Source organism: Pteropus vampyrus, unplaced genomic scaffold (genome assembly GCF_000151845.1).
Source record: "Pteropus vampyrus isolate Shadow unplaced genomic scaffold, Pvam_2.0 Scaffold81, whole genome shotgun sequence".
NCBI classification, from domain to species: Eukaryota; Metazoa; Chordata; class Mammalia; order Chiroptera; family Pteropodidae; genus Pteropus; species Pteropus vampyrus.
The window spans coordinates 4,766,753-4,794,480 of record NW_011888862.1 but is presented as its reverse complement, the minus strand read 5'-3'; the positions used below and the strand labels follow the sequence as shown (position 1 = coordinate 4,794,480).

The window sequence follows — 27,728 nt, the reverse complement described above, 5'->3', positions numbered from 1 at the left end:
GCCCCCGGGGCGGGGTCTTGTCGGCTCGCCCTCCCCTCGCAGCCTAAGCCTTCCCTCCGTTAACCAGGTCCCCTCCCCACAAGCAACACGGCTTCTCTTCCTCCGCTCAGCGACAGGGGCTTCCCCTCAGCCTCAGCCTCAGCCTCAGCCTCAGCCTCGGCTTCAGCCTCAGCCTCAGCCTCCGCCGCGGCTACCGGCCGAGTCTCGCCGCGCCCGCGGCCCGCGGCCGCCGTAAGTCCCGGGGGTCGAACTGGGGTGCCGAGAACGGGGAGCGGGGTGGGAGGGTTGGGCGCGCCCCTAGGCGCCCCGCACGCGCCCCGGCGACCCCACCCTGAGTCCGACCGGCCCGCCCCTGGGGCGCGGCGCCCGGCAACTCACTTCTCTCGGCTTCCTCACCCCGGGTTGCGGGGGCCGTCTCGGACGCCGCGGCGGCCCCGCGGCACCTGTGGTTCGGGAATCCCTTCAAGTTTTGCGGGGCATTTTCGAGAGGGGCCCGCAGCCGGGGGCGGCGGCGGCCGAAGACCCTTGGCGCCCCCTGCGCGGCGGCGGATGCCATTGTCTGCCCCGCTCTTTTTCTCGGCACCTCGCCGGGGCTCGGTCAGTGATGGAGTGCGTCCCCGTGGGGTGGCGGGGAGGCATCGGAGACGGCTGGACCGAGGAACGCTGGCCCCGAGCCCGCTCCGCGGCCGAGCCCATTGTTTTTAATACCGATCTCGAGGAATTGAGGTGCCCTGTGATTTGCGGCAGAATCAGAGCATTGGTTTTTAACCAGAGGCAAGGAATACTTGTTCCTTGCAAGCGGCTGTCGTCCCATGTTAGCACATTATTTTAAAGAGTGAATTATTTAATCGTCCTATAAAGTGCTGGTAGTGGAGGATTCAGGACCCTGCCGCACAGACAGCCTTGAATTGAAGCCCGTGCTCCTTTCGAAAGCAAACCCCCCCAGCCCGCCTGGTCACCAAGATCCTGGAATACGGAGCTAATCTTTTCCAAGTTCTGATAACGGGCTTCCGTGAAACGTTGTCCAGTTGATGCTTTACTTGCTGTCCTCCTCGAATGCCGCTATCTGAACAGGACATGTATGGGAGGCACTTTGATATCACGAATATTGTTCGTTAATTTTGTGCCAGTGAAGCGTTTTAAGTGTGGTGTAATAAGCCAGTTTTAACTTGAATAAAGTTAAAATGCCGCATCATAAATTTTAAGTATCTTGCCGATGCCTGTTTGGATTAATACAAAAAGGGGCAATAATTTCTTAACGAAATTTAGGGCTCATTTTATTCTAAATGGGTTGTGTAAATTCTCCCACCCCATGTTCAAATTCAAGATGGTGTGGTGAATATTAAGAATCAGGCCGGAATCTTTTATGTAGTAACACAGTTAGAAGAACTTAACAATAGTTAAAAGAAAAAAAAAGATACCTGCCTGAATTCTACCTTTAAATTACTTTTATAGGAACAGTGCTTATCTGTCTGCTTTTGAGAAGACCAGTTGAATTACAAGATACAAGAAGCTTTTCTTAAAAATTAAGCATGTAGACTAATCGACAGATTTGTAGATTCCAAATATATATAAAATAGTTTAAGTATGATATACACTAGAATTCAGCATCCACTCCATCTGTAAATGCTTTTTTAAAAACTTTGAAGTGTTTCATGTACTGTCTCTGAATGTATATAACTCTTATTTTGGCTTTTTAAAGGTTTATATTCTCTTCCATTATTTTACATTACTACTTCTTTATTGTGTGAATATATATGTTGGAATTTTTAAAAAGTGAGATGAGATACTTAAAAATTAAGCTTTTATTTAGAAAAATGTTCATTTACGGGATCTTTTTTGGGTTGATATTTTAGATCTTTTGTTTCTTATAATATGTAAGCATAAACTGAAGAGGGCATTCTAAGTGATGACAGTCTGGTTATAAGTAATTCATCCTGGAACTAGAACAGCCTCAGGGTGAAAAATAGCAGGTCTCCTGTTTCCTTCAAACGTACCTAAACCAATTGATGTCAACAGTTCTCTTTTGATGCATATAGTGTGGAATATAGCACAAGTATACAATAGTTTCTTAAATTGCAGAAGTTATCTCTCTTTTTCCTCAAAATTTTCACTCCAACTTAATGCCTGTTTTTCTTTTTGTTCTACAGACTCCAAACTTACGTGGAACAGGGTGGGGTGGGGAGATTTGCATCTGGTAGGAAGATTTTTCTACAGGAATTGCCTCCTGCTTTAACTGCCATGGAAATATTGATGGCTGCTAATCATTTGTCAGTTAAAAGCCGGGTCTCTCAAAGCTTCTCTATAAAATATGTTATCTTAATCTTAACTTTATTGAATCAAAGTCTTGCATGTAATTTTGATTCTGTTTATCTTAACAGATGCAGTTTATGTTGCTTTTTAGTCGTCAGGGAAAGCTCCGACTGCAGAAATGGTATGTCCCACTATCAGACAAAGAGAAGAAAAAGATCACAAGAGAACTTGTTCAAACCGTTTTAGCACGGAAACCTAAAATGTGCAGCTTTCTTGAGTGGCGAGATCTGAAGATTGTTTACAAGAGGTATAATTTTTATTTCTCCGAAAGGCAAAATAGCAAATGTTCCATCATTGGTAATATGGAAATTGCAGGCTTTTGAGAGATGACACTTATAAATAATGATTAAGAAATATTTAGATGAAAAAGGTTTTAAGTTAAAGGTTTGTATTTTTAAAATAACCCTTCTTTTAATTGATTACCCAATTATATTTTTTAAATAACTGTTCTTTTAAAATGATAAAAGCAGGGAGGTTATTTTAAAACTAATTATGTTATTAAAGGCATAAATGATTATGCTCAATCATCTTTTTAGAAAAATTTAATAATTCATTCCTTTGCAAGGGAAAAAAACAGGATCAGTATTTTTTAAATTGTGTGAGTAATTCTCTGAGTTTAAATAAGCATTTCCCCCACCATCTCCCACCAAATCTGTAAAATAATAGCTGATAATTGACATGCCTTTTGTCTGACTTTTAGAATCTTACTCACTTATAAACACTCTTTGGATACATAGACCGTTTCGGTCACATAGAGGTTTTAAAATATTGTGTATATACAGGATCTCTTTGCTAGTAATGTTTATTAAATTAAAGTATACTTGTTGCTGTGCTGGAGGTGTGATCAGGTCTGATAGATAACTTTGCCAAGAATAGATTTAAAAATTTTTGATGTTGCAAAGTGACTCATAGATTGGCTTTGAACATTGAACTTTTTAAAAAATGCTGTATATCTTTACTAGTATCTGAAACTTTTAATACCTTAAAATAAATTTCTCAAGATTGTTCTAATCGGGTTAAAAGAAAAATGATTACTTTGTTTCTTCCCCATTTTTGTTCCTTTTTATAAATAATTTACTGTATTTAAGATATGAGGGTTTCTGCATAAAAAATTCTCTGGGGGATGTGCAGGGAAACTAACAGTACAAGCTTATCAAGAGGATAAAACTCCAAGTATAGATGGAGTTTTTTGTGGGGGAGATGGCAGAAGAAGTAATGAGATTATAGGACATAGAGAAAATTTTAAATCCCATAAACTCTTCTTTACAGTAGAATGAATTTAGTAATCTTTGGGTGATTTTGTATCCAGTATTTGGTTTTGTTTAGAAAAATCCTAGTATTTTAGGGCTAGGAGTTGTCAGAATAACCTAGTCAAGTGATTTTTTTTTTTTTTTGAGGTAAAATTGGTATATAACATTACTTTTCAAATGATTTATTTTTTACTTTTTTTCCTGGTTCTTATACTCATCATTTATTTATTCAACAATCATGTATTAAAGCCTTCTATGTTTAAGGCACTGTGTCGGGCTAGTTTTTTTAAATTTTTTTTTTTTTAAAGCTTTTTGCCCTAAGAATAGAACCTTAAATAAAACAAGTGGAAGTGAAGCTGCCCTTGTGAAATCAAGACTGGAATCCTGCCTGTACCCCTACTTACAGGACCTCTACCCTCTGCCTAGAAGGTGGTTCCGGAGTTTGAAAATTGCCTCTGTTGATCAAATGTCAATTTTATTTAAAACAAAAAACTGGAGAACTTGGGAGAAGTGACTTGTCCAAGGTCGTATGCTAGTTAGTGACTGGCTAGGACTCGAATCTTAATCTTGGAGGCAAAGATTTTAAACAGGGGTGAAAAAGCAGACTTGCCTTTTTTAACAGGTCCTGGTAATTGGAGAATGGGTGGGGGAAGGGCTGTGACTGGCACCTGAGGGATCTGTTAGGAGATTGCAGGCACTATAATGAATTCCTGAAGGAAGACCTTGCTGTGGGCTCAGCAGGTGGAAAGAGCTGAAAGAGCTGTTACCCAGGTAAGTTTTTTAAGAGTTGGTCACTGCTGGGGGTGGGGGGACGGCAGTGAAAGAAGTGGAGGAGTGGAGGGAAACCACATTTCTCTCTCTGTTGACTGGGTTAGTGCTGAACTAGTAGACAAGTTGACTTTGAGATGCCTCATTTTCTTGGGACCGGCATAGGCATGGAAGTCTAGGGGAAAATTAGGCATAAAGTGTTAGATCGCCAACATTCCAGCTGCAGGCAAAGAGGGAGGGGAGGGTAAGTATAGGATTAGTACTGTCAGAGAAGAAGAGAAAGTTTCAAACATCACGTTACCACTGCCAAATGTTGCATTAAGTTCAATTAAAGTGAAGAAATAATCTGCTAGATTTTATAGTGAGCATTTCATAAAATGCCCTTTGTCGGGACATTTTCAGTGGAATAGTAGAGACAGAACTCTCAAAGAAATGGGGTAAAGTGTGAAGAGGTGGAGACATTTAAATAGCAAATGTAGACTTTTGGGGGGAGTTTTGCTCTGAAAGACAGAAGGCATGATGACCACCCATAGACAGGAGTTGGGGACAGGGTTCAAAAAAGAAGTGAGAGACTTAAGCTTATTTCTAGATAGGGGAAGGAGTCCCCCATGTGGAGGAGGAAAATACCAGCAAAGGAATCAATCCCACAAATCAGGATTTCTGCAGCGGAAGGAAATGGCCTATTAAACGAAAAGAAAGAAAGCACTAGTTAGTGTTCCTGCCCACAGCATTCAACCCACCCATATTGGACCACCGCTTTTTCTTTAAAAGGCTATAAAGGGCAATCTAACCTGACTCCGATACTTGCATCAGGCTCCTATAAATAAAAGGTGCATTTAAAAAAAAAAAAAAAGCTTTATTGAGATAAAAATAACATACAAAAGTTAGAATTTATAATCAGTTTTTCTATGCATCCTCCCCCATTTCATACTGAAAAGGTCATCTATTGTACTTAAAGACATATTTTCTGTTGATATAAACAGGTGATTATTTTTCCCTAGTCCAGCTGGAAGAGAAGACCTAAAGAATTACTGCTTAGCTCCTGAGAAATTTTGAGCTAGCACTTTTCCCTGTTTAGATCAGCAAGTAATCTTTATGTCTTCCTTCCTCAGGTTATCTCATCCACTTTCTCCATCCTGAGTATTTTGCATAATAATTCTCCCTCTTGGGAGGGAGTCTTGGGAAGGGACCCAAGATAAAATAATGTAGCTGAAAAAAATTGAAAATCTGGGGTCTTGAGTTTTATTTTGTTTATACCACTAACTAGCTAGTTTTGTGACTTTGGAAAAGTCATGTGGCCTGTTTCCTCATCTCTAAAATAAATGCTCTTGACAATCCTATGAATACAGAAAACTTTTTTTTTTTTTTTAATTTCTATTTTGTGCAGCATGTTATGGAAGAGGCACTGGATTAAAGACTTAAAATTAAAAAAATACACACGTCTCCAAATTTTACTAACTTGAGAATTTGTCAAAGAGTACTGTATTGATTTTCTTTACTAACAAAAGAATTTTTAATGACATACCAGTGGGTATTGAGAACTGCTTAGTTACATTCACCCACAGTCAGCTGATATTTAGCTGACTGCGGAGAAGTCATGGGTTTTGAATATAAGAATAGGCACTTTCAGATGTTCTCCGAGTGCCAGTAATTAGAGTAAGCCTTAATCCACTCTGCTAAAAATAACCAAACATACCTTTCTTACTAGTCTATTAATTTTACTTTAGATTTAGACTTACAAATATGTACTAAGAACAAAACGAGCTCATTATTGAATTTTTAAAAATAATTTGGTTCTAAAAATAGTACTTCAGGTTCTCTTGGTAATCTTTTAGTAAATCAGTATAACAATTTTGATGTCTCCCTCTTCAAAGCAGTTTAAATACTGCTTTGAATGTTTTAATTTTTGCCAGGTGCAAGATTATTTAATACAGTTGCTGGTTATAGTTTTTAATATAAAACTTGGGCTCTGGAGTCACATTGCTATTTTTGGGGAGGTTGCTCAGTTAAGCCTGGGTCTTCTACAAATGTGAGCAATGGTATCTCTCTAGAAGTCATGTTGTGAAGATTAAAAATGGTGAGATATGCAAAAGCCGTGGCTAACATTTAGTACCTCACTCAGTGAGGGCTCAGTGAATACTACCAGTTGTTATTACGCTTTCGTTTCCTTCCTAAGCTTCCGGAAAGGTGCCTTCTCATAATCCTGAATAACTAGATGTTCACCTACAATAAAAAATTCATTTAATTTGATGGCTCTTTTGTTGCAGGTTTTTATTATTATTATTACTGGTTGGTACTTAGATACATCAGTCCTGGTGATAATCAGTTATTTCCAAATAATTTATTCAATTTAGGACCTTTGGCTAGTGTTTAAGTGCTGTTTATTTGTAAGTGAAGAGGCAGTACCATGGGTAGGGAGCAAGGTTGGTGCAAGCATTAGATTGCCTAACAGTAGCATTGAAGAAATCTTGAAATTAAAAGGAATTTTACCCCAAACTGATTATTAGTAATGGAATTATTTAGCATTTTGTTCATGTTAGCTAGTCATGTCTGGTTTTTATCTACCGTTTTAACGTCAGTCCCGTTAATCTTTAGTTTTCTTAGTTCAAGGAACCTTACATAATCACTTGTATCAATTTCTCCAAATCTAGAACTCTGTTTGATGAGCATGCATTAGGGAGGATGGAGACTTGTAATATTCTGTTGCCTTCTAAACAGATAAAAACATAGGGTAGTGCTGGGAAAGAGAGGAAGCCCTTTGTTGAAGTTGGAGGTGGTGCCCTGTTATGTCCTTCATGATAATAAATGAATGCATTCAGATGCTTCTCCAAGACTGCAGGAGACCTACCTTTTTAAATAACTTACTGTAGAAGTCAGGTAGAATGGGTATGGCCAAAATCATGCTGTGTATGACAAGGGCTCGGTGGTGGAAGATGAAAAAGTGTCTCAAGTTAAGGTCTGAAGATCAGATTTCTTGTCCCAGTGCAACCACTTGGCAGGCCCTGTATACTTAGGTCTTAGTTTTTTGTTTTTTGTTTTCCCCTTCCATAATCAGCGACGATGATGTTTGCTGTTAGAAAGATCAAATAAGATGAAAAGTTTTTGATAATATTGAAATTAGTCGACTGTTATATAAATACTAGTTATACTGAAGAGCATGAATTTATTGAATTCCAAAACTGAGATTGTGTGCATTTGTATATTTTACATTAATGCTATGAACATTATTTTATGAGCACTATTGCTTTGTATATTATTTTACATTAATGCCGTGAGCAGTGATTGCCTATTGTGTTTTCCAAAAATCACTTAAATGCTCTTCAGTGAAAATTACAATCTGAACTGAAATTTGTTTAGAATATCTTAGGTTTTTATTTTGTTTCTTTTCAAAAGCCTTAAATACGCTCAACCATGTGAAAATTCTCTTTTAATCCTCCACAAAAGACTTGGTCATCATTTGCTATACCCCGAAGATTGTGTATAAGTAAGTTTTGGCTTTCTTGAGTTAAGTGTAACCTTGTGTTGGAATTCTAATTCGGAGGAGAATATGAGTTTTCCAACCTTATTCCTTCTTCAAAGGTGAATAACCTAAGCTTTCAGTTCAGCAGGGTTGAACTTGGAAAATTTGAGGACAAGTCTCTGTTTCCCGTGTTCTCTTACTCTAACTTCTGTAGTAACTTAGAACCGTTGTTCTTTGCCGAGGCTTATTCCGCAACCCTAGAAACCTTTTCTTTTCTTTTTCTTTTTTTTTTTTTTTAATTCTATGTTGTTAGAAGTCAAAATAGTAGTTACCCTTGGGAGTGGGAGGTTGTGACCTGGAGAGGCTAGGAGAGGGGTTTCAGAAGTTCAGTAATCTATTTCTTAAGACAAGTGCTGGTAGGTGGGTTCACTTTGAAAACTCATTTATGACTTGTGTTCTCCTCTGTGTGTGTATTACACTTCAATAAAACGTTCCAGAACATTGACTTTACGTTGACAATATCTTCAATAAGTCCTTCAATTGGAGAGTTTATTTTCTTCTCTGTTTATTTGTAGTTTGAATTAGTCATGCAGTGCATTTTGTTTTAATTAAGTGAACCTCAGAACAACCTGGGTCAGCTATGTTTCAGAATCTACATAGAAAGGAGCCTAAAGGGAAGAAGAGCAAAATGGTTCCTTTTTCTAGATGGTGTGATTGAGTGATTTTCTTTTTCGCTTGCCTATACTTTTCAAACTTTCTCTTTCTTACGCATTTATTTTGTAATCTAGGAGAAAAATAATCTGTACTGTTGTAAAAGAGGAAGTAAACTACACGTGGGGTCTTTCACAATAGGATATGAAAATACATTTAGGAACTATGATTGTAGGGTAAAATCTTTTTCACATTTGTTTTTTTGTCACAGATATGCTAGTCTCTATTTTTGCTGTGCTATTGAGGACCAGGACAATGAACTAATTACCCTGGAAATAATTCATCGTTACGTGGAATTACTTGACAAGTATTTTGGCAGTGTGAGTAATATTTTGTTTTAGGGAATTGAACACCGTAGTTTTTAAAATAATTTTTATAAGAAGTTTATTATTTGATTGTCTTGGGGGTTCTGACTGCGGGAGAGGGAAGGAATAATGACTCTTACTTGTCAGTGTGCCTAGTCAGTGAATTGCCAGAATTGCTTGACCCCACAGACATACTCATTTAATTATGCTGGTGAGAGTGAAGTTTAAAATAGTGAAGTAGAAAGTAGTCTAACTGCAAAGATTAATATTCTGGGAGTGCTTAGTGTAGAGTGTAGATTTGGTTAGCGGTCATAATCACATTATCTACCCAGGAAATATGTAGTTTAAAAGATCAGTTTTTATGAGTAGAAAAGTTGCCCGTATTGGGAGTTTGCAGAGTTTGGTCTTACTTAGCTTGTAGGCATTGTGTTTTCAAGTACTTGAGATCTGAAAATTAAGCTGACTAAACCAATGAAGCTTAGTTAGAGAGATCGCCATTTTCAGAAAGAATTAAGATGGATTCACTCTAGTTAGGTTTCGTTTACTACCTGATAATAGCTAAGTATCTTTTGCTTTCTTCAGTCTTAACATTATTATTTCTTTATTTTGCTTTTCAGGTGTGTGAACTTGATATCATCTTTAATTTTGAGAAGGCTTATTTTATTTTGGATGAGTTTCTTTTGGGAGGAGAAGTTCAGGAAACATCCAAGAAAAATGTGCTTAAAGCAATTGAGCAGGCCGATCTCCTGCAGGAGGTAAGCTACTCGTTCTCTTGACGAGACACTAGCATGTTTTGCTCTTGCCAGGGAGTGTTAGTTATCTTCCCTTATTCTTAGTTTCAGAAATTACTCTGAAGCATGCTTGGCATGTACTGTCCATGTGCAGTTTATTCATTGGAATATGTGTCAGTCACGTCAACTCAGTTATCTATGGATGGATTGTTTACTTGAAGATGGTCTGCCGTTTTGATGGCCCATCTTGGACCCCAAAACACTAGAGTCTATACCTTTAGAGGATGGACTCCTCGAAAAAGGGAAAAGATTCATCAAAAGTAACAGTAATTTGAGAACTCTCCATTCGTTGTTCTCAATTACTTAAGATAATCCCTTTTCTCATTAACATAGATAGATAGATAATTAGGAGTTGACTGAGATTATGGCATTTTCATTCCAAATTGATTCATATTTTCACCTCATGTCCATTAAGTGCAGATGTAGCCAAGCAAATGATAGTGTTATGATTGCACTTTATATATACATATACATATATATATATGTGTATATATATATATACACATACATATATATATATATAATTGAACTCTAGTTTTGTGTTAGGAAAACTAAAAAGTATTTGTACTTATCTTAGCTCTTCTTAGATAGCAAACCATGTTCTGTCCAGTGACTACATTCTTATCTTGCCTTGATATCACCAGAGCCATCAATAAACCTCCTTCCCTTTCTAATTTCTATATTTCTGGGTTAATTGTATCTCTGATGCTTCTATACCTTTAATTTCTGAAGTTTAAAATTTCTTAGCTAAGGCTCCCTTTTTCTGAAAACTTAATGATAACCTTAATTCAGGTACCAAGTCGAATTATGCTTTAGCAATAATTGTGGCTTTAATCAAACAGAAAGTTTATAGCATGAGAAGAATGGAGTAGTCAATATGAAAAATATAGTATGTTTTCATTAAGGTAATTGACTCTTTTATTAAAGAAAGCTTTATCTTTTTCTGTTTTGTTTATTTGTTGTGTTTAAATCCTTTTTTTTTTTTTTTTTAGCATTTCTGTTATAACAGAAATGTGAACTAAGAGAAGAAAAGTAGATCTTTTTCTCCTTTATAACTTAATTGTTGGCCTCTTCAGGGAGAGGGGGGGCTCTTCAGAATCCCTGTGCTTCAGTCACTGCCTGGGACAGTTGTGGGGATTGTTCATTTGAGATGACATCATCTGGGACATACAGACATATTAAATATGAGACAATGCATTGTACATTTAATGGTCTTGAATTACCAAGACAGTGGTTAAGGTGCTTACAAAAGTGAAAGATTTTGTTGGCTGCCCTGATTCCATTTACTGTTCAGTAGTGAGATGAGCACAGCCCCTTTTCCATGTGTGTACAGTTAGCCGTGGTTGTTTATTGATTGCACACATGTCACTGGGGAGAATTTTTTTAACATCAGATATGTTAACTACAAGCTCATAGTCTACTCTTACAAAATTGATTTTAAAGCGAGCACCTCCTTAGTTTGCTGTTTACTAATCAGACTTTTCTAAAAATTAGGTCAAAACTGGGATCAGGAATTGGGAATTTTTCATATTTGTCACTTCCCTTCATCAGTTTTATATTTCATTATTGTGGACTATTCTGTAAGATCCCAGTATTTCCTCCAAGTTGTTCATCATTTCTTGATTAAAGTTACTGACTGAAGTTCAGCTTTTAATTTTAATGTTTTTTTCTGGTGAGTACTAATATCTCCTTGTGTCTGGATTGTCTTTTAAACTCTACTGGGAGATTGCTGGACTTGACAATATGACAGATATGCTAAGTTTACTTTGTGGCATATATTGTATTTAATGTACTAGGAGGTAAAAAAGTTATTACAGGTCCACATTTATTTGCGTGTGGAGGGGAGTATATCTCCCCTATTGAAGTTTTTAATAGTAAGTAATGTCTCCCTTTTTAAAGTAGTATTTTTATATCTTTAATTGGGGAAAGTAGAAATGGAGAGAGGATCACAGGATGTCTATGGTCCCATGTAAAATTCTCCCGTCTCACACTAGTTAAAAAAATTGACTGCTGTTAATTAGTTCCTAGTCTTTAGAAGAGAGCTTTGGCACTATCTCTCATCTGCTACTACCTTTACGTTGTTTTGTACATAAACCAAAGTGATAGTACATTAAGACATTTTCTATTCAGTGGTATGAACGAACAATTTTTCATATCATTTAGCCATTCAGGTCTTGAGAAGGCAGAAGGTGGCTAGTCCATTCTGAATTTTGAATGAGTTATAATACATTGCAGGTTAAGGCCTTTATGAAGCCAAGCTACAGTCCGTATGGGATAGTAAGGCTTCATGTTAACAGGGTAACTCGTTACTCAGGTTATTCACCAACACACTGTCGTAAGAAATCTAGGGATGACAAGGTGCTTGTTTCCTAAAATGGATTCATTCATATGTTGATATGTGTTTACATCTCTGGGGGAATATTTAAGTATTTTGTTCATATAATAGATGGTGTAATAAGATGAGAGAAAGCATTCTGCAAGCAGCTAAAAAAAAGTTTTTGTTGGACACCATGACAACAAAAAACTTTGATGATAGCTCATGCTCATTGAGCACTTAGATATGAGGCATCCTATGCTAATCCTCAGGATGCCCTAAGAGTCAGGAGAGCCTGTTTAACAAATGAAGTAGGGGCTTGGTGAGGTTCCAGTGACTGGTCCTAGGTAGCATTTGGCAAAACCAGGATTCCAGACCCAGATCGAGACTCCAGAGCTGTGTAAAATCTTAACTGCTGTGCTCTGTCGTATATTGTCTTGGTATGTATATTTTAAACATTCTGTTTTAGATACGAGCTTTTGTGTTTCTCAGTAATATAGTAAGAAAATTCATCATTCTCGTGGAGGTTTTCCTGCATTGAACAATGTAGTTTCCTAAGGCTGGTGCCATCTTTATTTTTTTAACTGGAAATTTTCATTGTCCAAATTATCAGTAGTGGAATTTTAAAGTTGGTTATATAGATATATTTTAAAATCCAGTTCCTGTTGGATTTATCAAAACACCTGGCTCTACAGTAGCTTTTTTGGTCTTATAATTCGGGATATAGGATTCACTCAGTCTGTGTCACAAAATTATTTTGCTCACAAAATTTTAAGTATAGCTGTAAAAATGCTTATCTAAATGCAACCTTAAATTTGTGAAAGTCCTAATTATTTGATTTTTATCTAGTTTTTCAAGTACAGTTGCCCCTTGAACAACATGGGTTTGAACTGTGCACATCTACTTACACTCGGAATTTTTCAATAAATGCCCATATTTTTTTCGATCTGCTGTTGTTGGAAGTCAGTGCATGCGGAGGGCTGACTGTACGCATTAATCTACACTGTTTTATATAGAGAACTTGAGCATTCTCGAATTTTGGTATCTGCAAGGGGTCTTGGAACCAATCCCTTGAGGATACTGAGGGACAAATTAAATTTTGAGGGGGTCAGAAGTTATACTTGGTTTTTCAACTGCACGGTGTCAGTACCCCACACTGTGTTGTTCAAGGGTTAAGTGTACTGTGATTTTTCTATTTGGTTTCAGGTCTTTTACTTGAATTAATTATTTCTAAATACCAAAGATGGCTTTGAATTTATAATGAAAATATCTGTTGGCTTAAAGATATATGCAAATCACAAAATGATTTTGATTTTAGTCCTTTTTGTATTTGTGAAGTACACATTTTTACCTTTAAGAATTTTCTTAAGAAAAATTTCTTTAAAATTTGCCTTTTAATCAAGTTGTATAAACATCATGTAATTTGTTTAGGTAGTCCTTCATTTTATAGGCAAACAGGGCAGACAATGGATAAAGTAGATTTTTTATTAGCATATTATAGTTAGTAAAAGGACTATAACATAAATGTATACCTGAATAATAATTGCTAAAATATCAGACATTGTGATTAAATAGCAAAGATATCTTTTTTATTTTATTTAATGATTTGGTAAACAAGGGTTTCAGTTTTGACATTTCTAGACCGAAATCAAATTCCTTTTGGTATTTGGTTATTTGAATATATAATTAGATTTGGGGGTAAAAAGCCCAGAAAAATTGGTCCATTATCCAATCTTTAATGTTTGACGGTTGGAATTTAAAACATGTTTCCTTAACATGCCACTGGTACTTAACTTGATTCTTAAATTATTAAAGTGCAACATGCTGAGATTACTAAATTGACATTCATAGCGGTACTCGGAACATTTTCCCCCACCACCAATTAAATACCTATTTTAAGTTAGATTTTTTAGGGGGGAGGGTATGACAGGGAGTGGTACAGTTGGATTTATTTTATAAACATACATACAATGACAAAGGAAATGTAGAGTTCATTTTCTTTGTAAAGTCAGGCAATTAACAGTTTTTCTCTGCTCCTTAATTTTATAGAGCCAGAATGAAGAATGGGGAGGTTTGTCTGAGGATATCTTATGATAAAGAGCCATCTAAGGCTTTAGTCCCTTTGACCCCCAACTTATTTATTGGTAACTACTAAATTTACCATTTTTGTGGCATGGATAAAATGGACTGTTGCACGTGAGATGATAGCAAGTCCTTGCTTGATCCATGGAGATCAAATAGTTAAATACTGGGCTTTAACCCTCAGCAGTAGGTGCATGATGGTGTTGATCGATGCTTTGAGATGTGTCAACCTTTCTTTTATACTAACTACTAACAGCATCATTTTTGAAATTTGTTGGGGGTTTCCTTTTGAGCTTTGTTTGCTGTTGGTATTGTTTCTCACTAAAGTAACCTGAGAAATGAAAAATAAATGAAGTACCAATAGCAAGCGTTACACTCATGAATTTGCTTCTACTTGGAGATGATCCACTTTATGAACAATTTTACTGGATTTGCAGTTGTTGATCTGCCTCGTCTAGAAAGTGGTGGTGCTCTTTGAAGAATTAGTGCTTCTAAAATTGATTTGTTTTAGTGCTGGGATTGCATGATATATCTTAATACTATGCAACATCTTTGTGGAATTATTAATTTATAAAAGTCTGTTGGACTGCATAAAAATGGAAAGGTAAGACTCGAGAAAAGGTGAATAAATCTTTTGTAACTTAAAATTATTTTAAGTAAATAAATACTTGAAGTATTTAATGCCTTTTAATATGAAGTTTTGGGGATTTTTTAAATTAAAATCTTGCCAATTTAGAATACTTAGGCATGGTAGTCAAACTCAAGAATTACTTACATTGTTTTAAAACAGATGCTTTCAAATATATACAATAGTATTATTTAACAGGAAAAAGCATTTTGAAATAAGCCCTCTTAGACAAATTCCTGTAATTCCTTTGTAATTACCAGTGTTTATGTTAAAAACCTTTAAGCCTAAATCTTTTTCTTTTAAATTGGGTTAAAAGTTGACAAGGCTGTAGTCTTTTATGCCAGCATATTTTCATTTTTTATAGTTAAGCTTGATTGGGGTCTGCTAGAACAAATTTTGGGTAAGTGAGGTTTAGTTACATTAATGCTCAAAATGGTAAATACAGAAAGGAGGATACAGAAAAAAAACAGAAGAGAGAACAAATGTTGCCTTTCGCTTTACTTTTAATAAGAAACAGGGCAATATCTTTGGTCACTGGTTTTCAGGTTGTAATCATTTTGCTGTATATTTATGTGTTTTTTTGAGCTGTTTTTATTTGTCTGATTTTCAGAATTTGGAGAATTCCCTCCTGCTGTTTGATTTTAACTCATTTTAAACCATCTCTTGCTACTCTGGGCTATTCGTAATAATGAAACGTTGGAATAACTTAAAATAGTAACTGTAAATCTGATTTTCAAAAGTATTTGACAAAAACCCACAGAAATAAATACATTTTTATATCACAATAGTTACATTCACATAAACCAAAAACATTTTTGTTAAGTAATACTCTTACTTATTTTTGCAATCTCACATTTTGTTCTGTTCCACTTTTCAATGCTCATTTTTACTTACTAAATTGATTGCATGAGCCCTAGGATTAGGACCTGCAGAGAGCATATTACTAGCTGTCAGTGATTTTTTTTTTCTTTAAAATGTACTTTATGAAAAATTTCAGGATTTGAGTTCTTTTTTCTCTATGGACACATTATTTTCTTTTATTGTGTCCTCTGTTGCCTTTTTTTTTTAAAATAAAAATTCCAGTTATAGAAACATTAACAAATACAGGCAAAGCACAGTAGAACATAATCTTACGCACCAACCAGAGACAATTAGATTAACTCAGTGGTTTCCAACTGGGGTCGGGGAGTATTTGTGCCTCTCCAGGGGACATTGGGAATGTTTGGACACAGTTTTGATTATCACAGCTGGCGGGGTGGAGCTACTGGTATCTAGTAGGTTAAGACCACCAAAGATCCCGCTAAACATCCAGCAGTGACCAGGACATCCCTCCCAGAACAAGGAATGATCCTGCCTCAAGTGTCAGTAGTGCTGAGGTAGAGCAATCTTGGTGTAAGTTAACATGGAATATGTAAAGATTCCATTTATAGATTTCATTTACATTAAAGATTGCTACATCTTTTTAATGTAATATATAGTCTGGAGTATAAAATGGCTAGCTGAAATGAATCAAAGGTAGGAGGGGAAAAAAGAGAAAAAAAGAATTATGAAAGGAGGGTAAATGTGCTTGAGAGCACGTAAATAGCCATAAAAATCACCTCTGATTCACCGAAATTTTACTCAATAACCAGTGCCTGGGGAGATAATCTATGGTTGACTTTAGCACCTAACCCACAGCAAAGCTTTTGGGATGTCACTATGTAATTTAATTTCCTCAATTACGGAATCTGTCTGTTAATGTCTGTTAAGGTAATTGAGTTTTTACCCGGAAACAATTGAATATATCCTGCAGGCAGTTAGAAAACTTTTGAATTTTCTGCTCATTTCCCCATCCACCTTAGAGATTTGGTAATTTCTTAAAGGAGGACTAGTTTAAATGACCAGAATTTTGCATATATAGACTTTTATTGCATATAGACTTGGAGGAGGGGGGGGGTTCTACCCAATTAGCCATAAATAATTTACTTAGTAAAGATATTTAGAGTTCGAATATTTGAAATTCAGTGATTCCAAGAAATCTTTTATGTTTGGAAAATCCTGATTAAATTTAGGGCATTTCAAGTTATAATCCAAATAGACTATCAAGGCAAATATTATGCAATGACCCTAAAGTATGCTTAAAACTTTCTTTACAGTCTAAAAGTTACATTTGCTAATTATTCTGCTTTTTTAATTTAAAAAGTACAATTAACTGCCAGAGAAAGTAATTTATCACTAATGGGTTTTTAGAACAGGGTTTATTAAGATGTGGTTAAGTTATCCCCATCATTTTAAGACAAATTTATAAAACAAATATAATAGAAGTATCAGTAGCACAATTTAAAAAGAACGATAGTAGATGCGAGTAAATAATTCACAGATGAAAAAAGAAACAAATAGTTCTTTTACCAAGAGTGTAAATTAAAATATCGATTAGACCTTTTGGTTTGTTTTTTGGATTGGCAAAGATGAGAGTGACCCTCTTGTTTGCTGCTGTGAGCACTTATATTCCGTTTTGGAGGATTACTTTGGTGATATCTATTAATGGTTAAATATGTACACCTTTGACCCATGAGTTGCACTTCAAGGAGTTTTATGCAACAAAAATATACAAATTCACCAAGGCACATGCTCAGTATAATATCAAGCCATTGGAACGTACACAAACATCTGTCAGTGGGAAATAGGTTAAGGAAATTACAGTATGGCCGTGCATGAAACTGTTACCTATAAAAGAAATGAGATTGATTTCTGTGTAATGATATAGAGAAGATACTCCAGGTATATCAAGTGAGAAAAGATTTTAGAGCAGCACAGTAACTTAATGGTATTACCTCCGAAAATGTCTGAGTACCCCTCTTTTTCAGAAGTGTAAAACAAACACGTATTTTATAAGTATTTTTATGTAGAGTTCTTAATTTGTAATTTTTTAAAAGAATGACGAAGTGCTGCTGTGCGAATGGAGGAGTATACATTGTGTTGCTCAGTTAGGCAAAACTAGAATAGAATTTGCTAAGAACGTTTCAGTCCATAAAGTGAAGCACTTGTGTGCTCCTGACTATTTTAGATACTAACCTTCTGGAGCAACCATATTGCTATTGCCGCTCATTGCTAACTTAATGTTAAAAAAAAAAAAAAATCACTTAGCTTTCCTAGTTCCTCACAATTTCTTGTGAAATAAGAGTGACACCATGAGCCCTATCATCTAAAAGTTACCTTATAAAGTGCTTTCAGTTCTTTTCTTTGTATTCATTGCTAAAACTAGGTCTTAGTTTGGATAATCTCTGGCTCTTTGGTCTTCAGCACAAGGAATATGGTTCTGGAGTTGACAGTAAGGACTTTGCCAGAGAATTTAGTGAGGAGCAGTCAAAAGGACCACTGTATTCTAGAACGTGAAAGACAAAAGACACTACTTCATAGTGCAAGGAATAAATGAAGCCCCTTTACAAGAAAAACTGGAGTAGAGCTCTAACTTCAACTTACACTTCTATATTTATTTTTCATTAAATGTAAATTATTTTCTCTGACTACATTGTATACTAGAAAATCAGACTAGGTTCTCAGTTTTGGATCTAATACCACTAGTTTACTTAAGCATTTCTCATCTCAAGACTAAATTAGCCTTCAGGTAATTGCTAGCTTACCAATTTCCATTAGTTTTCTCAGGTCGCTTTACTTTGAGTCATCAGCCTTGTATGGTGAATGTCTGGGAATTTTTAAGGTAATGGGGTTTGTCTTAGGAACGAACATAGGTGGCTTTGAGAACAGGTGTAACTTAATTTTTCTCTGCTGTTTGTTATCCTACATTTCCCACTGTATCTGGTCCTTTTTGTGGTGGGGTGAGGGAGATTATTCTTAGTATGGAGGAAAGTCGAACATGCATGTATATTGAGAAGGAGCTAATGCAGACAGTGATGGAAAATAGGAATAGAGTAGAGAGAAAAAGTCAATTGGGAGAGTCTGAATGGAATAAAGCATTGGTCTTGGAGATAATGAGGTAAAGCGGTAGATTTTTTTCCTCGTTAGTTGGGTGAGCGAAATTGAGAATGTTGTCATTTCTTGGCTTTGAAAAGCTCTAGTGGAGAGCTGCTGGGAAAAAGAGAGGAAGCAGAAAACTTGAAAATGTTAAGGGTTCGGAATAGACTTAATGGGGAGCAAATCAGTGATGAGCAAAAGGATTGGCCAGGATCGAAGGCTCATTTCGGATAGAAAATAATGCCTAATCTTTATTCAAAAAATAGATCTCCAAAGAATCTGTACTAAGGGCAGCTTGTGGTTTGTATTTGTGTAACACAACTGGATTAAACTTTTTTTTTTTCCCCCCCTATTTTCATTCTGGTTTTATTCCCACATAATCTAAATCACTGACGTTTTAGTGTATTAAGAAACTCAGCTTGCTGGGTAGAAGGTAGTAGGTCTAGTTCTGCACAGGGCCCCTTGTGTGTTATGACAGACTTTACTCTCACTCTCTCCTATTCTTAATATAATTATTCTATGACCCATACAATGTACTGGTGGTACGAGGACCCGGAATACTGGAGTTATATTTAATCCATCATAATAGTTTCTTTGTATATGAGAAAAAAATAACTTGGTTAATTATGGGCATTATCTATCATTTAGTTAAAAATCAACCTTAAATGTTAAGTGGTCATTAAGGCATTTATTTATAGCATAACTTTTTCAGACCCTAACAGTCAAAACTGAGAAGTTATTTAAAACATGTTATAGCAACTTAGTGGTAAAAGAATATTTATTTTTGTGCATTTTACGTTTTCTTTTCTTCTCGAACGATGTTTTCCCAATAAAGAGGGTTTTCTCCCTATGAAGATTATTCTTCACAATTGATGAATGCTAATTTCTTAAGTACAGTAATCTGGATCATTGGCTATAAAGAATAGTTTGGTTTTTCATCAACCCTTTCCTTTCCTAAATGTAGTAAAAGGTCTTTCACCTTTGAGAAGTTTTCCTAAAGAATTACTTGTTCTCTTTCATTGTAACTCTCCTCTGGGGAGGAATGGCTGTGTACTCAGCCCTATATGGGGAACTACTTTTTCTTTTAATGGACATAAGCTCTCCATGGTTGGTTTTTACATGGTGTGCTATAAATTTAAGAGAGAAAAAAGATTGAAAGCTATAATATAAAGACTCAAAGAATTGGTATTATTTAGATGAAAGGTATTTTGACAGACTTAAACTTTTCTTATTCTTTCTCCAGAAAACAGAGAATGCATATCCCAGCAAGAGTTTCATTGGGTGTAAGAAAGCATACTAGAATACGTGCTGGAGTACTGACATGCAACAAAATGTAGTAGGATATATAACTCAGTTCGCAACTATAATTTTGTCAAGTTTGTAATTTATATTTTAGCGTTATCTGAAGTTTCATTACATTAAATCCCAAAGAATAGTCCCAATTATTTCATTTAACTGATATTTTCTTATGGAAGTTTGCTCTCGTAATGATCCATCATTTATTTTTTTACATAGGGAATATTGAAAGAGGTTCATTGACAAAAAAGTATTATTAAATACTGTGACTCACTAATGCCATTGATACAGATATAGAATTCCCCTACGAAAACGAGAGCTTGTATAAGAAAACGAACCATTTGGGCGTTCAATTTATTATTAATATTATTTTAACTTCTGCTTCATTCCACTATATTCTGAGTGGGGGAAAAAAGGCAATTATCTCTTTAAACTGTTAAAGAACTATCGAGGATTAAAGTTTAACTGGCTTTTCTCCTCAGATACTTTTATATTGAATGGTTATTATATAAGGGATGTTACATATTTTATTGGAATCGTTTACATGACTGTGTAGCCTACCATTTCAGTGTCAAGCTGAATAAATATTGAAATAAGGGTACTTTAAAAGCACTCAAATAACTGGTTTAAAACTTTTGAGTCACGAGCCTTTTGGTGGGGATGTAATCCCTTTTGTGAGAGTCTGAAGGGCTATGGGCCCGTTCCTCAGGAAAATGAGTACATAATTTTGCCTCTAGTTTCAGGGGGTTCTTGGAGTCCCTAGAAATCCATCTCTGGACACTTAACAAATCTGGAGAGTTCTTTAAAATCTATCTTAAGGATTATTTAAAAAGTAATATCCTTAGTCTCAGAGACATAGTCTTTGGATTTCTTTTTAAGCTTAAGAGAACAGTTTAAAAACTTTCATTGCTACTTACTAAATACTAAATAGGTGACTACTTTCCCCTTTTTCTTGGGATTTTCCTTTAGGATCTGTGGAAGAGTTTATGGTCACCTTAGGATGTAACGATTTTTCATTAAGGGATTAAATTCCTTTACTTCGTGTAGTAAAATCCTGATGAACTTGAACACTGGTGGGAGAAGGGAGCATTCTAGTTGAATTTTCAGTTAACTCTGTTGACCAGATGACGTGTATTATCAGTAAATACAGTGCTTTACGATTCTGTAGGATGTAGGTCGTTTCGACGATCATTATACACAGTAAAGTTAATAAAAGTTGAATCTGAACTCCCGGTTCAGTTCGGAAGTTAAATACTCAGCCATAAACCAAAGAACAAAAAACAAAAATTTTAAGTTTCGCTTGTTTACTGTGCACTAAACATTCTAGAAATCTGATTGTCTATGTCAGCGTGTATACTGTGTGTAAGAACATGTGCATTTCTTTTGTAGCCACGTCATGAATATTTTAATGTCCCTGTGTACTAAATGACTCCTCATCGTGTGTGCAGAATTTCACAGAGGAAATAGAGAGCTGATATACTTATGAAAGAAAATATCCTCAGCTTGGTGATTATCTTGTGTAATAATAATAGAACATTTCAGAACCAATACCTTTTACAATTGTAATTTTTTTCCTGTTCCTATTCCTCTATTCTGTTTCATTTTCATTCTATATATGATCTTGATATAGCTTATTCCTGCTTGCAGCTGGTTTGATTTCTTCTTGAAAAAATATGACCTGTGAATGTTTTGAGTAATATTTCATCTTAAACACATCCATGTTATCATCTGCGCACCACCTGATAATCCTGTAAGAGGAAAACCTAGCAATTGTTACAGTGTTTACCAAAGAAAATACAGCTGAAATGCTAGGTCTAAATAAGCAGTGCGATAATATATAGTATAGTTTGATCTTCAGATGTTAAAGAAAAAAATAAAACTATATTTAGTGTGACTATATTACAGTCTATGTGAGCTAATGTGTTCTAATGTATCACATAAAAGTGTATTTTGGAATACAAGAAAGTAAGACCTGTACTGTTATATTTAAGGTAAAACATTCGGTTTTTAAGAAATTTGTAATGCCATATTTATTGAATTGCATTTGTGCTATATAATATCACATAATCCCTGTAAGAACTATCTAGAAAGCTATGTCAGAAAATCTCATCTGCAATATCTATTATTCAATAGTAACCCTTTCAAAGTATTAATACTGCATTTATATAGTGAGAGTTCTAATGCTTAGTTTAAATACTTATATTTTACTAGTTATGGTTTTATAATATATTGTCTTTTAAAATACTTAATGATTTGTTAACTATGGTTTTATATTTCTGAATTTAAAACCTTTAATATTGATCATTATTGTGTATACTTTTAATAAAACATGCAACATATATTATAAAAGGAAAAGATAATTCATTGTTTATATCTAGAGAGTTTAAAGCCTGAGTTAAATAATCTGTCATTAAACAATAAATTCAAAAGATGGTCAAACTGGTTTACCACTGAAAGAAGACCTATAAAAATGTGTTAGGCAGGTATGCAGATCAGTTCTTCCATTCTTAACCATTCTTGCTGTACTGCATTACATTTGAAGCCCCTTGATGGGCTATCAAATGAGAAATGGTAGCATTGTACATTGAAAGCATTGGGAAACGTTGGTTTTTCATTTCCATTTTTTCCCTCCATGCCTCCCCCTGCCCTGCAATTTATTATCTGGTTTTAATGCTGCATAAATATGCATTGTCTCATGCCTGTTTGCTTTGGATGCAGTGTGCTGAGCTGTAACAAGATGTTGCTTCTTTTGTTACCTGTATACAGCTGCTTGCTTTAAATTAGTAAATTCTGAAACAGCTTTCCTTGCATGTCTAAAATAAAAATATTGCATGTACTTTGTCTCATGTGAATGACTTTTTTCTTCTCCATCCCTTTCGTTAATGTATTTGACATTTAGTTTTTCCAGGAAATTTTTTAAAATCATGGTCAAAAACACATAACAGTATTTACCAGCTTAACCATTTTTCAGTGTTCAGTTCAGTAGTCTACATTAAGCATCATCTTTACATTGTTGTGCAACAGATAGGTCTCCAGAAATTTTTTCATCTTGCAAAACCGAAACTCCATACCCAATAAACAACTCCCCATTTCCCCTGCTCCTCAGCCCTTGGTAACCACCATTTTACTTTCTATGCTTCTGTGAATTTGACTCTTGTTAGTAATAGTTTTTCTGGCAAATTTTGAGCTACAATTTTAATGTGAACATGTGCAAATTACATTTTATATTGTAAACGCAATTGGGAAAAAAAACCTAATGTGCTACTTGTACAAATCTCAAAGGAATAAAATGTGTAAACGATTCTTTGAAATTAGGCCTTTTAGAAAGGACAGATATTTTAAATAATGCATATTTGATTGGCAACATGGTTCTTTTCGAGAGATGCTATATAAGATTGCAGTCAGTGAGCACATCAGAGAAATCTGACCAGGGAATAGGGTGAGGGACATTTTTACACGGATAAGCTAAGAATATTAGCTGTATAGAACTCGATGTAGGCATCCTTTTAATACATTACAGGTTGTACGATATTTTATAGAAATGATTATTTTTAAGTGGCTTCATTTAATATGCATGTGATTCAGATGTCTTTCAGTACATTTAACGTTTAAGGCTAAACATGAGTGAAAGAGATTGGCTTACATCACTCTTGGGTTACATCATTTCCATTGGACTTTCTTTAAAAACTGCCATGAAAGCTGAGACACGCAAATAGATTGGTACTGGGAACTCTCATGTGCACATCACTCAGCTTCAACTAACCATCACTCGCTACTCCTGATCCTAACGTCATCGACCACCGCCACCCCATTTTGCCCCAGTATTTCAGAGCAAGCCCTAGACATCCTATCTTTTCACCTTTCACACTAAAGTATGTATCCCTAAGAGAGAGGTACCGCACCCCCAGATTACCAGCAATTCCTAATACCTTCTTTTTGGTTCAATTTTGCCTAATTGAAAAATGTATTTTTAAAATCAGTTTGTTAGAACCAGGTTCCAAACCAGGCTCACATCGTATCTGGTTGATGTTTCTTCATTTTTAACAGCTCTTTTCTCCCTCTTGCCATTGCCTTTTTTTTTTTTTTTTTTTTGGAGGTTCCATTTTGGCAAGAATACTTCATGAAAAATAACCTTTTTCACTCAAGCTGATTTTTACCCTTTTTTCATCAATACGGAAACATACTAAAAGGTCATCCATCATATGAACTTTATAGAGAGAGCTGGTTTATAGTACTTCATTTAGTACTAAATGCTAAATACGTTCATTTGGATTTCAACTGTAACTCTTATCAGCTAACAGATTTTTGAGCACTTTCTGAGTCGGGCATTAAAAGCTTTATCTTCCTAATCTTTACATGTGAAGGTAAGTACTATGATCCTTGTTTTCCAAATAAGGAAACAGACCATAGAGTAAGTTATTTAAGATTATTCCATGTCATGCTTTACATACAATTAAACCTAATGTATGTATATTTTTTGTATTTATGGTTTAATATAATTTCCCTTTTCCTTGTTTTGTGCTGTACCACAATCAGGATGCAAAAGTAAGTAGTTATTGGATACTAAAAATGTTTTCCTCCATTAAAATATACTGTACCTTATAATTACAAAATTGTTGCCATTAGTACCAGAAATTTGACCTACTTGGTCTTTTTTATTGTGATGTGCAAAATCAGCTACCATGGGAAAATTTTAAGTAATTTTTTTTTCTAGATATCCCGCTTTGTCTTCCTTTGACGTTTAAAAATGAGTATTGGTTGTTAACATAGGACTAAAATGCCTTTTGTCCCAGAGCATTATTTCTGTGTTTCCTCCACCGAAGCCATTGGTTGCCCTGGGGAGGTCTGGGGAGGTGAGTTTCTGAAGCTGCTGGAGACAGTTAACGTCAAACACTGAGTAAAAACTCAGAGGAAGATATTTCTATAAATACATGTGACAGCCCCCAAAAAGCATGGAAAACAAAATTATGTGGAGAATTGGGAGAACTCGGGGGTTTTCCTGCTTTTTGTTTAGGGGAGGTTTTGAATTTTAACACTAAGATAACTTACCTTTCCTGTAGATAATTCGGTAGTAATGCTTTCTCAAATTGCTAGTGGGTTTGGCTGCTTTTCGTGTTACAGCAACGGTGCCCACCCAGCCCACTGGTAGGTAATCAATAGGTATTTAATGCATGCTGAAAATACCCTGTGGTCTCTTAGTAGTAGAATGTGCTCGTACCACTGAATGGCTTGTGTTTTCCAAATCTTGCTTGTCCTTCTGTGTCAGTTTCACATTCCGAAGCCACCCTGGATCTGCTTACCAGAGTCTCACATTTCCCTCCACAGGAAGCCGAAACCCCACGTAGTGTTCTTGAAGAAATTGGACTGACATAACTCTCCTCCCTTGTTGACGACTTCTTGTGGCATTTTCACACACTGTAGATGGTCACTGCCTTCATGTCCATGTTAGCTAATGGTGTAAGATGACGTCTTGTCAGTATTAATTACTGTTTTGCTCAGCTGCTTCATTCAGGCCTACACAATTTTTTTTAAAGGGAACTTTGGTTAATCAGTTGATGACTTAAGGGACTTAAATATGAATTAGAATCATGTAGAAAAAGGTATCTGGATATTTTAAGGTTTATAGATCTGTTTTAATATAATGTATGTATATGAAAATGACACAATCAGGCGATATACATTTATTATTATTTAGTCTTTGGCAAAGGAAACAGGAAACCAAAGACTAGTGTGCACTTCAGTATATATGAGAAGAAAGGGAATTGACAGATCACGTGTCAAATGAATGAAAATTTAACTGTTGAAACAAAAAGAAATTTATACCAAAGACCCTTATTGGAAACTATATACCTTAAAGGGAATGAATATACATATGACTAAATTGGAATTATGCTGTTTTACACTAAAAATAATTTCTTAGGCATTCCAAACCTGGGTCAACGGAGATTGTTTCATAATCGTGAGCATGTTATTTTTAAGGTGAAGGAACATTTGATTCCTGAGATAAAACTCTTTGTGGCCATAATCATCTAGTCACTTAGTTGGATTGTTTCTGATGTCCCCAAATCAAATGGAAATGTTGACTTCCCAGGATGTCTTCATGACAGCGTCTGACTAAAATGTGTTCCTCTCTTCACCAAGTGTTGGCTAAGCCGTTTAAAGCACGAATATTCCTTCTGGGATGCTTGTTACAGCCAAATTTATTTTGCTCTCCCCTGTGGCTGCCCTCCACTTAGAAGTGCTACAAACCTTAGGGCAGCTTCCTGCTCTTCCACGGCACTGCCTAGTTATGAGAGATCTTATAAAAATAAAAACAACCACCACCTTCCATATGAAAGTGCTAGCTGAATGAAGTAAAATGGCATCAGTGGGCCCTGTATTTTTAAAAGCTGTTTCAACGTCACTTTTATACATACTTCTACATATATGTCTTCACAGTTTACACTTTCATTTGTATCTGCTGGGCTGGATTAAGCTTTGTTGTGATTGTGACCAATATTCAGGCCACGTGTGCAGTCTTATCGCATTGCCAATTAACTGTAATAAATGCTCACCGTACACCACTGTAATGTGTTTCTCTCTTTCCAAAAGTTTGTCAAACTATGGAGGGCTGCTGAAGGAAAAATTTTTAAGGTTTTTTTTTTCTGTAAAATGTTGAAAATTCACCTCCATTTGAATGTGGTTGTTAAAAGCACACACAACATAAATGGCAGAAGATTTAAGGAGTCTTCATATATTTCAAGCCCATTACAAAAATAATGTGGGTTCCATGCTACCAAGAGCTTATCCACACATTTTCAATCAATAAATGCCGCTTAAAAACCTTGATGCACTTGACTTCTACTTTCCGAATGAGCAACTCAGATTACTCCAGGTAATCAAAGGTATTACGCATCACCTGCAAACCTCCCCCACAACCCCCCATGAACTGGAAGGTGCTAGCACACTCACCAAAGCGACTGATATGTGCCAACTACTGTCTCATGTAAGTAGCAAATCAAAGCTTAGTTACGGGAACTATTAACTGCAGATGGGAAATGTTACATACTAAAACGAGGATATTTAAGAACGAGGCAACACCTGTCATCAAATTAAGTTGCTAGCTAGTCCGCTAAGAAAAAAGTTACTTGTAGACTTAAAGAGCCTCCAACACACTGCTATTGACTCACCGAACAGGACTATGGGCTTCTGCTTGCAATGTAGACATGGAATTTTTAAATCATAAATAGTAACCACGTTATAAGTTTAAAGAAACACATTAATAAATTTAAGATGGATGTTTATCAGAATAATGAACCAAAGCTGCTCTTCCACTCCCCTCCATACCATCCTGCCTGTTAACACTTGGGAAAGTCATTAACATCTCATCATTATCTTGAGCACAAGCTGGTGTTTATCCTCCATTATTTTTTCTCTCAATGATCTATTAAAGACTCCTCAGCTTTGAATACCACATTTAATTGTATCTTGGCTGTATTTAGGAAAGTATTGAAAAACATTGAATTTAGTAATAAGTATTCAGCATTAGTGAATCTGGTAGATAATTACAGAAAATTCTCATTTTCAGTCTGGAACAAATCAATTTTTCAAATGGAATGTATTCTGGACCACAGAATACATTTGCCTTTTGTAGAGACTACAGATTAAAGCACTGTCATTTTCAGTAGTTATCACTCAGAAATCCCGATCTGAAGCTATTCCGAGCTACTCCTATTCCATTTCTCTTAACTTCACTATTTTGTGTAGCCTTAAGTCCTTATTTTCAAATCTCAGGTTGCCAACTGCCACACTGTGAAATGCAAGATCCCAAGTATGTCAATGGAAAGGTTACTTAGAAAATTAAAAATTTATGAGGA

At 35.7% G+C, this 27,728-nt stretch overlaps 1 protein-coding gene across 6 annotated transcripts; it reads left to right on the top strand.

Annotated features, from left to right (window-relative positions):
- Positions 1–40: 40 nt before the first annotated feature.
- Positions 41–26,700, top strand: AP1S2 (adaptor related protein complex 1 sigma 2 subunit). Of its 6 annotated transcripts, XM_023532305.1 has the most exons (6): positions 580–597; positions 2,382–2,560; positions 8,714–8,822; positions 9,425–9,562; positions 24,409–24,417; positions 25,198–26,700. In XM_023532305.1, the coding sequence occupies exons 2-6, from the start codon at positions 2,382–2,384 to the stop codon at positions 25,243–25,245; spliced, it is 483 nt and encodes a 160-aa protein (XP_023388073.1). In that variant the 5' UTR covers positions 580–597; the 3' UTR covers positions 25,246–26,700. The 6 variants fall into 6 exon arrangements, with proteins under 6 accessions (XP_011361280.1, XP_023388073.1, XP_023388072.1 ...); XM_011362978.2 differs by lacking the exons at positions 580–597; positions 24,409–24,417; positions 25,198–26,700 and adding exons at positions 41–231; positions 19,820–22,709; XM_023532304.1 differs by lacking the exons at positions 24,409–24,417; positions 25,198–26,700 and adding an exon at positions 19,820–22,709.
- The last annotated feature ends 1,028 nt before the right edge of the window (positions 26,701–27,728 follow it).